This window comes from Elephantulus edwardii, unplaced genomic scaffold, assembly GCF_000299155.1.
Source record: "Elephantulus edwardii isolate Elephantulus edwardi_28Jun2011 unplaced genomic scaffold, EleEdw1.0 scaffold00018, whole genome shotgun sequence".
Lineage (NCBI taxonomy): Eukaryota > Metazoa > Chordata > Mammalia > Macroscelidea > Macroscelididae > Elephantulus > Elephantulus edwardii.
In genome coordinates this window covers 25,796,176-25,811,514 of record NW_006399768.1, presented here as the reverse complement: position 1 = coordinate 25,811,514, position 15,339 = coordinate 25,796,176, and the positions used below count along the sequence as shown (strand labels likewise).

The 15,339-nt window shown below is 39.4% G+C and overlaps 1 protein-coding gene across 1 annotated transcript in view; it reads right to left on the bottom strand.

The window, feature by feature from the left end:
* LOC102869800 (cytochrome P450 4V2-like) overlaps positions 1-15,059 on the bottom strand; it is a 31,060-nt gene extending 16,001 nt beyond the window's left edge. The window contains exons 1-5 of the mRNA XM_006882262.1: positions 14,846-15,059; positions 4,477-4,589; positions 3,700-3,785; positions 2,729-2,919; positions 2,395-2,464 (exon numbers count right to left, since the gene is read on the bottom strand). Coding sequence (XP_006882324.1) covers positions 2,395-2,464; positions 2,729-2,919; positions 3,700-3,785; positions 4,477-4,589; positions 14,846-15,059 — 674 coding nt within the window. The remainder of the gene's footprint in view (positions 1-2,394; positions 2,465-2,728; positions 2,920-3,699; positions 3,786-4,476; positions 4,590-14,845) is intronic.
* Positions 15,060-15,339: the final 280 nt, after the last annotated feature.

Sequence of the window (15,339 nt, the reverse complement as noted above, 5' to 3'; positions counted from 1 at the left end):
AGTATAAAATGTTTCATCTTCATTAACATTACCTTCATGCTACTAAAATAATTATTACATCTCCCTTTTCCTAATCCCTCCTGCTTCTGGTAACTATGAATCGCTGATCTCTATACATTAGGCTACTGTCAATACTCCACTTAAGTATTCTTATGTGTATAGAATACACATAATAATAATAATAATAATAATAATAATAATAATATATACACATAATTATATATTATACTCTGATCTCTATAAATTGTTGCTGTTGCTGTTATGTACCGTCAAGTCACTTGTGACTCATAGCAACCCTATGTACAACAGCCCTAAACCCTGCTCTATCCTGTGCCAATCGCACTGCCTCTGACACACCCATCCGATTACTCCAGTCACTGAATCAATCCATCTCATAGAGGGCCTTCCCCTCTTGCTCTGTCCCTCCACCCTCCCAAGCATGATGTTCCTCTCCAAGGACCTGTCCCTCCTTGCAACATGTCCAAAGTATGTCAGATGAAGCCCCAGAATCCTTAGCCTACTGTAAATAGTCCACATAAGTAGGATCATAGAATATTTTTCTTTTTGTGATTGACTTATTTACTTCTTTTCAATGCCCATTCAATTGATTATGGTCACATTCTTGGAGTGAAAAACAAAACAAACAAACAAATAAAAAAACAACCCACATTCAGCTGCCCTCTTCTCTTGGTAAAAGAACTGAAAATTTCTTTTTAAAAATAGTTTTTTAGAAGGTTAAACCCAAAATTTCTGCTTTTGGGGGGATTTGATTGACAGCAACCCTCCAGGGCAGGGCAGAGCTGTCCCAGAGAACATCCAAGGTTGTAATCTTTATGGAAGTGGGCCACCTCATCTTTCCCTTGAAGAGAAAATGGTGCATTTGAATTGCCAAACTTTTGGTTATAAGTCAAATGCTCAAGAGATAGTAGTTCTTCTGCACGTAGTTGCTCATTAAATATACATGCGTGACATGGCTGTCCTTAGTCATTTCCAGTGACAGATCAGAAAGGCCTCTGCATGCTCGGCTCCTCAGCCTCAGCTTAGATAGTAACTCTTCAGAGAGGCCTCCACAGGTTACACAATCTGTGGGACTTATTCCCTCATTTCTCTCTCATGCCAATTTGACCTTTCCTTTCTAAGCAATTATCCCGATTTAAAAGGTTTTATTTATTTGCCCGCCGCCTGTTGTCCATAGTAGGTTGTCTGTTTTACATAACACTGTAAAAACTATATGGGGCTCTGGTGGCTTGGTGGTAGAGTTGCACTGCTATCTAAAGGTACATAGTTTTAATCCACAAGCTGTTCTGATGGAACAATATGGACAATCTCTTCCCATACAATTACTGCTTCTGAAAACCTGCTCCAGCATCAGCTATCAATCAGTACTGACTTGACAGTACTCAACAACAATATACAAGCTATATATGGTGAGGTGGGGTGTTACATGTTACTTTGCTAACTGAAAGTTTAGTAGTTTGAATCCTCTAGCAGCTCTGTGATAGAAAGATGGGTTGTCTCCTATGGTAAAGATTTTACAGCCTTGGAAAACTGTCAGAATGGACTCATGGGTTAAACATGCAGCTCCTAACAGAAAGGCTGGTGGCTTGAATCCAATAGCTACAGAAAAAACCTAGTGATAAAAATATACAGCCTAGAAACCAATGGGAGTTCTACTGCCCACAATTACTAGTTGTAACTGACTTGGTGGACATAACAACATATCCCTAGTGGAGTATCTAGAATGTAAACAATTAAGTGAGTCAAAAGCTTAGCGTTTCAAACCCACTTAAAGGCATCTTTAGAGGTAAACCTGGTGACCTGCTTCCAAGACTTCACATCCTTTAAAACCCTATTAAGCAGTTCTACTCTGCAGCGGATCCATAAGAATTAGAATTGAGTAGACAGCAACCAATAATAGCAACCAGAAAGTTCCTTGTGCAATGACTAGCACATTGGAGATCTTGAATAAATATTTGACAAAGTGAAGTGAAATGAGCAGAGGACTCAAAAGTAAACTTTAAAATGAAACTGGTCAGTTAAATCATTTAAACAGCACGTACGCAGTGCAGAAACTACGAGAATGTAGAATAAAGACCGAGTACAATGCCATAAAAAAGAAGCACATACACACATCAGTGCTATAACTGGCCATATTGGTGTTTATAACCAGCCATATTTGGTGTTATATCTTGCCGCTTTTCTAGGATAACTTTTTATCTGGTGGCTATCTTGCTACATAAAATTATTTAGATCTTGCCGCTTTTTAGCATAATGTTTTCGTTGAAGCAATTATTTGAAACACCATACAACCCAGATAAAAAAATTATTACTGGTTTACATTTAAGAACCCAAATCCATAATAATATTAAAGATAATCAAAAGGCTTTAATTTACCTATAAACGGCACGAACATATTCGGAATCATCATTATTTTGAGCACCAATATTCTTCCCCATAGCTGTTTCTATAAAACATGGATGAGAGACATTCATTTTCTTCATGCTTATATCTTACATTTATATTGCAGGAATAGGCACTTTTGAAAAAAGTGTAAGTTTTGTTTTGTTTGTATGTATTTAAGAATTGTTTCTCCCCTCTACTCTCTTCTCTGCCTTCTGCTTCCCCTACCCTCTGTTTCTGTTCTGTCTTCCCACAAAATATTCCCTTCTCTTTGGGCCACCATTTTAGCTCTACATCATACCTCTGGAGACACAGCAATGAGACTTACCACAGATGATATCTAAGGCACAGAGAGTGATGTAAAAAAAGCAGTTAAATGCTTCTTTGTCCACATGTTTTTCAAGCTTACTAACTAGTATACTAGATTGTTCATTCATGACATCTAAGAAATCATCCAGAATTGTAAAGTGGAAGGTAGGTGTTAGCATTTTCCTCCTGTTGCGCCATTTATTTCCGGTACTGGAAGGAGAAAACATAGTTACACATTTAACAATAAGCAACATGAAAAGCAAGCAGGAATACATAGAGCCAGCTCAACACCACTCTCCTTAAATGGCTTAATCTACAAATTCTCAAATGATTTGCTTAGAAGACATATGCAATATTCACACATAGCCACAAAAAAAGTAGATATTTGGGACTTTTCCCTAAATTACTAATACTTAAAATTGCATTCATATACAGCAACTAAAAAAAAATTTGTTTCGACACATCCTTTTGGTTAGTTTCACAGCATGCAACTTGCTGCAGACTCCAGCAGAGTTCCGAAGCTTTACCAGCATGAATCAGGCCCATTTGCTCCTTGAGTCCACCTTGATCTCCACTGAGATGGCATTCTCCTGGTCTTTCTCTTCTTGCCCTGCCCTCAGAGGATGGAGTGCTGTTTCTAGATGCCAGTTCAAGGATTCAGTTCACTGTGCTCAATATACTTCTCTGTTTCTGACTATATTTTTGTTTGGCTTTTCAAGACCCTCTTATTTTAAATTCTGCTATATTCTACTCATTTCAGAGACCAGGATTCCTAATTTTGGACCCCATGGTAATCATTATGAACCTGCTGTCAAGAGATTATCAAAATGCCCAAAGCTCTTGCTTGTGAAAGCTTTTTTCTTTGTGAATCCTTTCCTTCTAACTTCCCCCTGACTTCTAGCTAGCACATCTTTCTGCAGGGAAGCTAACTTATCACATGTGAGAGTAACTGTTTCTAAGGGATAGTTTTACAAACATAAGTTGGCGTACCTTGTAAGAAGTCCTTGACCAAGCCATGGCTCTATGAACTTGTAGAACGATGATTTGTCAATTTGCTTTGAGCTAGTTAAAATTACCTTAAAAACAGAATTTAAGAAGAAAAAAAAAAAAAAACCCAACCAGAATTTCATTTCACAGAGTTGCCGGCATCTTTGCAATTAAAAGTTAAAAACCTCATTTATAACATCTGACTAGAATACAACCATTTTAGAGTACAACCAAAAATTTTAGGTGAAAATTTTATCATTTTAGGTAAAATTCTTGTAAAATTTTATAAATTTGATGATATTATTTTCTCTGATAATTAATTTTTATTCCTGAATCTAAAAGTAATCCAATTTGGGGGGGATGTGGTTTTCTTAAATTTATTTTATTTTATATTGGTTTGTATACACAATTCCTACGCACTGTGTTTCATTTATATACCTTGTTTCACACATTTCTTCACTCATTTTCATATGATCGTTCTCATATGTAATATTTTATAAAATGTAACCTTTGATCTATGTCCACTATTACCCCATCTTTTCTGGTCCCCACTGGATCTTTCCTAATTTCTGCACCCCTTCCCTCCACCCACCAACCTCTGTGACCTTGTGATTTCTCTCCCCCTCCCCACCCTCAGAGTGCCTGTCCTCTCCCCTTCTCCCTTTGGACTTTTGTACACATCTTATCAACTAGTGTTTACACTCAAACATAACACACTATTAAACCTCTCAAACCATCAAATGTTCAATGAAATTCTGATCATAATCATCCCCTATTCACCTCCACGTTTTCTGCATGATACAGGGCGGTCATTGGTACCGGTCCAACCCAGAGTTTAAGCAGTGGCATGTGTCGCAATTCTTCAGAGTAGTCAATTATCTGTTGAAAAAAGGCTGGAAGGGGGAGAAAACATCTTACTTTCATTTCAATCACAAGGGTAATTTTGTTTTAAGTTCCTCACTGTGTTTCTCAGAATGAAGGATAGAAAGGCTGCCCTAATTTTTTTTTTGGCTGCCCTAATTTTTGAGTAAATAATCTTTCCCACATCTCTCCAGACTTAAAGGTAAGCCCAATTATCCATATCAAATTATTCCATGACCAAATTAGAAAGATAGCATACACAAAACATCTCAGCTAAAAAGTCAAACACTTGGTGAGAGAACAATGCTATCACAGCAGCACTTGCACGAGGTGCAGTTCCCCAAAACCCCTAAGGGGTTTCATTTCTCTGAGTCTTGCCTCAGGCTGCCCTTTAACAGAATGCCTTCCTACTTCAGCCTTAATAAATGCTGCCCAATAATTGTACAAATTTTTGCGCTGGTGGCAAGAAGCTGCGCTGCAATCCCAAAGGCACACACTTCCAACGCATCAGCTGCTGTCAGGAGATGGATGGGCAATCTCCTCCCATGTGATTACTGCCTCAGAAAACAAACCCGCTGCAGGCTCTACTATGAGCAAGTTCTGACTCTAATGTATCAACAAGAATAGTTTATTTTCTTCTAGGGAGTTCTGATGGAGTAGCCTTCACGGAGTTGAGCTGCTGCTAAATCAAGGCAGTGTATCTCTTCAGGTTGGAATACACCTTTTAAACATGCTTTTGCATTGTTATTAAAACAAGTAAATATCTTTCTGGTATTCTTTGCTTCTGACCAGGATCCCATCTGATGTCAACAATGATACTCCTTCATTTAATGGTCTCTTTTCAATCCAGCCTGAATTTCTGGTAATCCCCTTTCGTTGTACTTGTCCAGTACTTTTGAATAATGTTCAGCAAGATTTTATTTGGACACGGTGTTAATGACATTGTTTGATAATTTTTACCCTGGAATGAATTACATTTTTTAAATGGGCATAAATAGTCATCTTGTCAAAACTCACCCACTCCTATCAAGTCAATTCAGTTTTCCTAATCTTACAAATTCATTTCAGTAATTTAGTACAAACTTCACCATAAGGGTTGCTTAGACTACTGGTCTTTTGGAAGCTATGTGCTCATTTCCTTCCTTTAAAGTAGTTTGTGTGTTTGAACCACTGGCCTTTTGGCTAGCAATCCAATGCTTGAAGAACTACCAGAGCTCATGGACTAAAACTTGCTCACTCACTCACTCATTGATGGCCTGTTGTACCAACTCACAGCTAGCCCTCCACTGGGTTTCTGACTCTGCAGATCACATGAGAGGAAATTGCCTGTTTTTCTCCAACAGTAACAAACTCAGAGAGGTAGTCTTTCTCAAGTACCATTTCAGTAGTCTCACAGAAGGGCTGGAATGAATCTTGCCCTTTTCCTGGAAAACACTGGATACTCATATACCTACCAAATAGTACACCCTGGGACTTCTCTCTCCTTTCTTAATACGCCATCATTTCCCCAGCTGGGGCTTAAATCCTCCCTTGACCTCAGCTATGTAACTTTATAACCTCTGCCAGGTCTCTCCTTTGACATTTTGACTCTGTATTCTAGTCCTGTAGTCACAGAATCAGTGTGCATCCCAGAGTGGACCCACTAGATGTCAGACAGAAGGACACCATCTGAACCTTCCTCACTGCCTTGGATGCTGTGTCTGGCAATGACGGTAACCACTTCCCCTCCCTCAACATAAGAACAAGGACAGTGCTACTAACCTGTCCACATTAAATCCTAGTCATTATCTCATGCCCAGAAGCTTCCTGGGGTCTCAGCACAACCAAACTATGTGCATTATCTTGGACAATTCCATAGTATTGTGCTAATCAAGGTACTTCACAAAAGAAAGTTAAACTCCCATAAACCTGAATACTTCATCTTGACCTTACATTGTTGTTGACACCTTCCCTTCCATGCTTTGTTCACCTCACACAGCGGAATTATTCGTCCATCTTAATGCTTCTGACTGGCGGCTTTGTTGCTAGATTTGCATTCTTTCCTCCACTCTAACTTTTCCTTTGCTGTCTATGGAGACCTAAGTGTCATCTTTGTGAAATTTCTCTAGTCTCCCCAATCAAAAGCAGTAACTAATCAGACTCTAAAAATCTTATGTGATTTACAGACTTTGAAGATCCACTGGATTTGGTTCCAAATTGATGTCATGTAACAACAAGGAATAACAACAACCAGCTCAGACTTAAACTTTTATTTTAACACCCATTTTGTTCTTCCTGGTATTATAATTAGTTAAATGTGAATAAAGATATTTTAAAATCCTTAGGGACAGGGATAAAATAGTTTGTTATTGTTGTGTGTACCATCAAGTCAGAACTGACCCATAGCTGAGCCTCTGGCAAGTTTTCAGAGACAGTTAATGGTTCAGGAGAAGACCGCCCATCTTTCTACTGCAGAGCAGCTGGTGGATTCAAACCACGTGCCTTTGGGACTGTATTGCAGCTTCTTGGCTGGCATATTTTTTAAATGTTAGAATCACTGACTGCAGCAATAGGCTCAGTATGTCAGAGATTGTGAGGATGGCACATGAGGGACAGGGCTCACACTCGTTCACAGAGTTGCGAGGAGTTGTACTCAACTCAACAGCACCTAGCAACAACAACAATACTGAATGTTACAGGAATGTATTTATGACTAAAGCTCCTTCTATAATAGTCTTCATTTTAGAACTTCAAACAGAAAGCCATTTCTATTAACTGTAAAATCTCCCTACAGAATCTCTGTATCGCTCTCAACGTTAAAAGGAATTCTTTTTTGGCTTCATAATTTTTACAGTAATTTCTAAATGTTTCTCAAATTCTTAAACCCTAATATAAACCTGGGTAATTAATAAACTATAAAAGGCTAGCCATTCATTTATATGTGTATGATCCTCTGCAACCTAACAGCATTTTAATGTATTGTTTTCTAACCTTTAGATTTAGAAAATAAAATGCCTTGCTTTATAAAATATTTTGTTTCTTTTAAATGCATTTTGTTTGACAAAATTGTTGTGAAAGTAGCACAGAGAGCTCTTGTAGATCAATCACCAAGGTGTTTTTTTCTAACATTAACATCTTAAGTAACTACAAGTACCATTATCAAAATAAAAAAAGAAATCGTGTTGGTACAATATTGTTAGCAGAACTCTGTTGGTTTATTCCATTGAAAGTTGTCATGCTAATCCTCAGGGTAACACAACTCTTGCAGTTTGAAACTTTAAATACACAATTTAAAGTGAATAGTAGAAATGGAAAGAAAGAACAGAGTACTTTAAGAAGCAGGTCGACAAAAGAAAGCTAAATACTATAAGGAGATGTGCGAGGATGCAGAATTAGAAAAGCTAAAGGGAAGAACATGGCTGGCATTTCTCAAACTGAATGTACTGATGAAAAAAAGCTCAAGCTTGTGCTCGCTTCGGCAGCACATATACTAAAATTGGAACGATACAGAGAAGATTAGCATGGCCCCTGCGCAAGGATGACACGCAAATTCTTGAAGCGTTCCATATTAAAAAAAAAAAAAAAGAAAAAAAGCTCTTTTTAATCCCGCCCCCCAAAAAAAGAAAAAATTAAAAAAGCTCAAGCTTTCAATTTAAATAGTGAAGGATCCTCTGGAAAAAATGTCGAACAACCAAGGAAGCATCAAAAACAGACACCGAGGTGTTGAACCAAAAAGAAATGGTCAATATTCAATCCTTTCAGGAAGTAGATAGGATCGAGAGGCAAAGGTATTGAAGGAAGATTCAGTTATGCTGCACTTTATGTGCTGCCAAAATGCAATCCTCCAGGAAATGATTGCCTATTAATCGAGAGGCTTTAACAAGCAGATGAGACTCTGGAAGCACTTTTTTCCCCCTAAATTAAGGGGAAGACCCTCTATGAGGTGGATTGATTCAGTGAGTGGTAATCAGGGTGGGTGCATCAGAGGAAGTATGATTGGTACAGAACACCAGGGTTTAGGGCTGTTGTACATAGGGTTGCTATGAGTCACAAGTGACTCTATGGCACGTAACAACACCACCACCACCAAAGATGTTTAGAAGATAGATGAGCAGAAAAGATCCACATTTGTGCCCATTTTAAGAAAAGTGATCCACTGGATTTTGAAGTTATTGAACAATGTCCTTAATATCATATACAAGTAAAAATTTACTAAAGATTATTAAAAAATGTTTGCGGCAGTATATCGACAAGGAATTACCAGAAATTCAAGCAGGATTCAGAAGACATTGTGAACCAAAGGATATCATTGTTGATGTCAGATGAATCTTGGCTAAGAGCAAAAAATACCTGAAAGATGATTACTTGTATTTTATTGACTATGCAAAGACATTTAACTGTGTGGATCAGAACAAATTATGAATAATATTGAAAAGAATGGGTATTCTAGAACACAATTTTGCTCTTGGAGAACTTATACAAAGACCATGATACAGTCTTGAACACAATAAGCGCACACTGAATAGTTTAAAACTAAGAAAGATGTATCAGAGGAGTATCTTTTCACCTTACATTTTCAATATGCATTTTGAACAAATATTCTGAGACACTAGACTACATGAAGAACATACCAGGTTTGCAAGAAGTCTCAACAACTTTGCTTGCTAAAAATTAAGCATTTACTGATAAAAATAAAAAACTATACTCTTCAGTATGGATTATACACCAACATACAAACTGTATCAATAAATTACTTCATGACAAAAAGAAAAGAATGAACTGGCCAACATTTTTATTTCACTGAAAATTCCAATGAAATCAGCAGAGAATAAATAAAACAATGTTTCTCATTGAGCAAATTTGGTGATAAGGATCACTTTATAGTCCTAAAAAGCTGTGATGCCACTTTGAGGTCTAAGGTACACCTAACCCAAGCCATGGTATGTCTAATAACTTTAAATGCTATTTAGTTGCACAATGACTAAAGGACACAGAAAAAGAACAGACATCTTTGAATTATGGTGTTGGAGAATAATAAATGTATGAGTTTCATAAGAACAAACACATTTTCTTGGTAGACCTGTAACTAGAATGATTCTTAGAAACAAGGAAGGTAAGGCTTTGTCTCATGTACTATGGGCATGTTATCAGAAGGGGCAGGTACCTAAGATGGGCATTCTGCTTGATAAAGTAAAAGTCAGAAGGAAAAACAAAAAAAGGAAGACTCACTCAAGGAGATGGCTACAATAATGCTACATTGTATGGGGAAGATGTTTTATTTGAGGCCAATGACACTTTCATCATCTAGACATGTCCATGGTTGATCCATGATGAAATCTGTCTTGAACCTGAGTTAATATAGCACTTTCCAAGTGGCCAATTTGCATTTCTTTCCTTTTTCTACAGATAGTAATGAACAGTGCTAAAGAGTTCTCTTTATCTCTTCACCACTCATTATTATTTCCCCTGAGGGGGTGAGTTGAGGTGACTGTAGTTAACAAACACACACACACGGTGGCAATTTAGCAAAACAAGTGGAAAGGTTTATTAAGGTAACAAGACAGAAGCATAGCTAAAAAGGAAAAAAAAAGAGAGAGAGAAGAAAAGGAAGGATCCCTGGAAAGACGGGGGTTAAACCACACCTTACAACAAGATGTCATTATAAAAGGAGAGTAAGCGTGAGCCACCACCCAGGTGTACACTTTTTTTATTGACTCTCAGTCTTTTTTTAATTGATATTTTAACAGAAGTTTACAGAAAACTTGGATTTCCATAAAATTATTGTTGCACATTTTCCTCCCCGCTCCTAGTTCGCTTCTCTCTTTAAAAAGATCCTTTCATGACTCCCAATCTTGTGAGACTTGTTCTATCCCAGCCCTACCTAAGACTTGTGTGATGGGCTGGGGAACAGGTCACTTCCTAGTGTAACCACCACTTCACTCTTGCTGGAAATTCACACTGTGCAAGCGTAATAATTTCCTTCCCATTTCCAGGGACACTCCAGCCCTCCTCTATGAGAATGAGAAAGACCAGGTAGCAATTCTAGCCCTTAACAAGTAACTGTAATCTTCTATAAAGAAAGGAGTGCTGGTGGCCTACTGCTAAGAAGCTCTGCTGCAATTTCAAAGACAGTTCAAATCCACCAGCTGCTCTTCAGCATAAGGATGAACAGTCTTCTCTCAAGTGATTTTGTGCCTCTGAAAACCCACTGGAGGATCAGCAATGAGTCGGTTCTGACTCTGTGGTACTCAACAACAACCTAAAGAACTCTATTTCCTTCCTTAGGTACTTACTGATTTGTATGTATTTCTTTGTATGGAAATGTAGAAGGTTAGTGAAAAAGAGAAAGACTTTCAATGAGATGGACTGCCAACACAGTGAATGCAACAATGGCCTTAAACTCAGCTCAGATTGTAAGGATGGCACAGGATCAGATAAGGTTTTAATCTGTTGTGTATAAGGTTGCTATGAGTTGGAGCCAAACTGACTGCATCTAACAATAACAATTGTTGCAAGTGCCTATCTGGTGTTTAACAGAACGAAATCCTCTGTCATTTTCATAAAGTTTTCTATTTTTAGTCCATAACCTAGAATAAATTATATTTTATGTCACTGTTATTTGTTTGGCAGTTTATTTTGCCAGATTCTATGTAAAGTATATGAGATGCAATCAGTTATTATGCGTCAGAGAGTTGGACAATGATAAGGGGTGATAGAAGGGGAATTGATGCCTTTGAGATGTGGTGCTAGAGAAGAGTACTGAGAGTATCATGGACTGCTAAGAAAACAAACAGATTCACCCTGGAGAGGGTTAAACCACGCTGCTCCTTAGAGGCAAGGGTTCTGGGGCTTTGTCTGACATACTTTGGACATGCTGTAAGGAGGGACTGGTCCTTGGAGAGGGACACTGTACTTGGGAGAGTGGAGGGACTGCTCTGGAGGGGAAGGCCCTCTATGAGGTGGGTTGATTGAGTGACGGGGTAATTGGGATGGGTGTGTCAGAGACAGTGCTATTGGCACAGGACAGAGCAGAGTTTAGGGTTGTTGTACATAGGGTCACCATGAATCGCAAGTGACTTGACGGCACATAACAACACCATATGAGATGCATTATGTGGGGTTTTTTTTTTATGTACTATATGTTATATAGAGAGATTTAGTGGCTGAGTAAGCAGGTACACTGCCAACCCAAAAGTGTGAGGTTTGAATCCCCCAGCTACTCTGCAGGAAGAAGTTGGGTAATCTCTTCCGGAGAGATTTATTGCCTTTGAAAACCAGCTGGAAGATCAGCTATGAGTCTCTTTCAACTCAATGGTACATAACAACTTATGTTTTATAATTCACCACAGCCATAGGTAACGTAAAATTCTTACTGACATGGAACAATTGAGAAATTGACACAAAGCTAGCAAAGTGTGGAGCCTGGTTTTGCAGTGAAGGGATTAGACTCCTGAATTTGGCACCAAAAGCACTACACCATACTGGCCCCAGTTAATAACATTAGTCAAAATTGCAGTAAAAGTAAACTAAAACCCTCAAGCCCATTGCCGTAGAGTCAAAATCAACTCATAGCTGACCCACGAGTGGTTTTCTGAGGCTAGAAATTGCATTAAAGGAGACTTTCTTTCTCTCATGGTGTTGATGATGGATTTGAACTACCAGATAGGCGTATCCTTTGGATTAATAGCACAACTCCCTCTTAACTAGGCCACTAGAGCTCCCTATAGATAGGCATATCCTTTGGATTAATAGCACAACTCCCTCTTAACTAGGCCACTAGAGCTCCCTGTACTGTAAAAATAATTGTGTTAAATCACCATCGTAAAAACATCTTATCTCAGACTAACATGACTTCTTTAGTCATGTCTAGCAGAAGAAATAAGGAAGTGGTTTGAGAGCTGGGAGCAAGAAGCCTTGGTGTTGCAGCGGATTGCACGCTGGATTGCTAACTAAAAGGCAACTGTTTTCAGGGAGCTCTGGTGGCTTAGCGGTCAGAATTTGCACTACAAACTCAAAGGCACGGTTTGAATCTACCAGTTTCTCTGTAGGAGGACAGACAATCTCCTATGCCTCCGAAAACGTGTTGGAGAGTCAGCTATAAGTCAGTTCTGACTCTATGACAATAACTTCTTGGGAGAAAGAAGAGTATTTATTCTCTCATAAAAGACTTCGGGCTTCAGAGACTGCATGGAAGGTCACTGTAAGTTGGAATCAATAGCAATGGGTTCATGTCTGAGAAGAGTTGTGGAAATAATAAATTGATACAGTGGGCTAAGCAATTGAAAGATTAGTGTTTGAGGGATGATGGGCAACTAGAAGCTAAATCTAAATACAATATTCCAGATAAGATTAAAACTAAAAACTAAAAACAAACAAACAAACAAAAAACACCCCAAAACAACCCAAAACCTAAAAACAAGTAAAAACTTGGTCAATAACCCTAGACTGATTGACAAGTCTCCTTTATAAAAGACAAGACTACTTCAGACAAGGAAGAGATTTTAACATAGTTCATTTCCTGACTTTTCTAGCTGGGGTACCCAGCAGGGGCTCCATAAATGTTGGAATGGTAACAAAAACAGACCACAAATGAGTGGCATAGGATTTTTGGCAAACAAATTCTTGACAGTAGTCTCAGAACTTGGAAAGTAATCCCAAATATTCCAACAAGGTTTTAGTTTACTTTGAAAAAGGCCTTATGCCCTAGAGATTTCAATTCTTAACATAAACTTCCCCAAAGAATACAATGAGTGTTAAAGCTATCATGTTCACTGGGGGTGAGAGAGTGTGTTTATTGGGTTGTCTATAATTCTACACAGGTGTGTTCTAATGCCTTGAAGACTTACTCTAGAAATGGAAGTAAGCTCTGTTTTAATCAAGGTAACTTCCACAGTGATTTCTGTATTTCTAAATGTGTTTCTGGGCAACTTGCAGGTAAAGTATTTCCTTGGATTTCTTCTCCCAGAAAATACTTGCAATATTTTTACAAACACATCCCCAGTATGATCCTATTCCTGTGCAGTTGAATTGACAATATTTCTCCCCCTATGGGAAATATAAGTGAAAATGTGTCAAATAATACTTCAAGTTTTGGAGTTGACGTTGGAGCTCTGCTACAATTATTAATGATTATTTTGAGGTGATCTGGGGTCTGATCCTGGACCCATTTTAAAAACATGTGATATTGGGGAAGTCTTTTCAGCTCTGTGTAATTCACCTTACACATCCATGAAAACAAAATGCTATGTATGATCTGATACATCCGGCCTAATGGAGAACTGAAAATACTAGGTACTTCTGAGAATTTTTTTAACTTAAAGTGATTTTCCCTCAGCGATAAAATCCAGAAAATTACTATCTTTTTAAAAAGCAATTATTTCAGGTTTTAGAAACTTTCAAATAGTCATGGCATCATAGTTTACTCACTGTTATTATGCAATCTTGTTAGGAAGGCCAAAATATGAAAGCTAACAAGAAATGGAAGCTTTGGATGTCTGTGTTAGGGAAAGGGGCAGTGTAATCCTACATGGATCAGGGTCCCTTATTTTCCCAAGTTGAAATAAGTAGAGATGGACACAAAATATTAAAGTTTTTGCCGAGTTCTAGGGAAGTTTCCACAGAGTTAAAGCTCGGTTTTTGTTTTGAATCCAAGTTATTATTCTGTGTGCTCAAATCAGAACTGACTCTGCAGTTGTATTTTAAATGAGATTGTCCCAGCAGAACAGAGAGTCAAAAACTCTGTGCCTTTGAGCTGTCAGCGCTAGCAGAGGTCTCTCTGCACTAAGACAGGCAGAGTTCTCAGACTAAAATAACAGGAGACTGGAAAAGGAGAAGAGAAAAAGCAGGGTTAGAGTTTGGAACCACTGTATGTTATATATAAAGAAAAGTTCATTATTGAAGGGAGTAGAAGGGTAGTACTAGCAATTTTGGAGAAATAAAAAATCATTCTCTGTGGGGAAAAAGATGGACAGATTTACAGCCTCTCAGACCTAATGAGTTTGTTAAAACTGAGTCAGAATCCACTGGATAGCGGTGTGTTGGGTTTGGTTCAAATTCGATGGAGGGTCTTCCTGAGTCTGAATCCATTTGAAGACGAGTTTGATTTGGGTTTTCTGTGCTGACAGCCAGTCTCTAAGTGACAAGCTGCAGAATGACAGGAGGACAAGCGGAGTGCTGGGGCCCCTGCGGCTACAGAGGGTTATTTGGGGTGCAGGGGCTTTCCGAGGTCACCGCTCCAATGAATGGATCCTTCCGCGGGGCGCGCCAGCCTTTGGGTTGCACCGGGCCCGCGGACAGACGTAGTCCCTACCTTGTGAGTCAGTCTTCATCATCAGCGCGTGGCCCACCAGCGGGTAGGCGCCGGCGACCGACGGGATGGCCCTCATTTGCTGCCATCTCCGCGCATAGTTCGCCAGCATTGGCAGGAGGGTCAGCAGTAGGGTGACGCCCGCCACAAACAGGGCGTTCGCTGCACCCCACAGCAGCAGCTTCTGCCCCGCGGGCACCAGCCAGGAACCCATCATCGTGCTGCAGGCTCCACGCAGGGACCTGGTCGCAGTGACCCAGAGAAGACTTGGCGGGGACGAAGGAGGGAACAGGGTCCGGCCCCCAGGATTCACGTGAGGTCCGGGGCGCGGCCAGGCACCGTGGGGCCTGCGCGTCCTGCGCGTCTGAGGCGGGAAAGGGGCGCCTGACGGGCTCAGGTCTCCACCCTGCACCAGAGCTGGGTGCAGCCCGGAGGTCTGGAAGCTCCGGGCCCGGACCTCTTGGGATTCCCGCTGCAGAAGCGGTGGAAACAGGTTC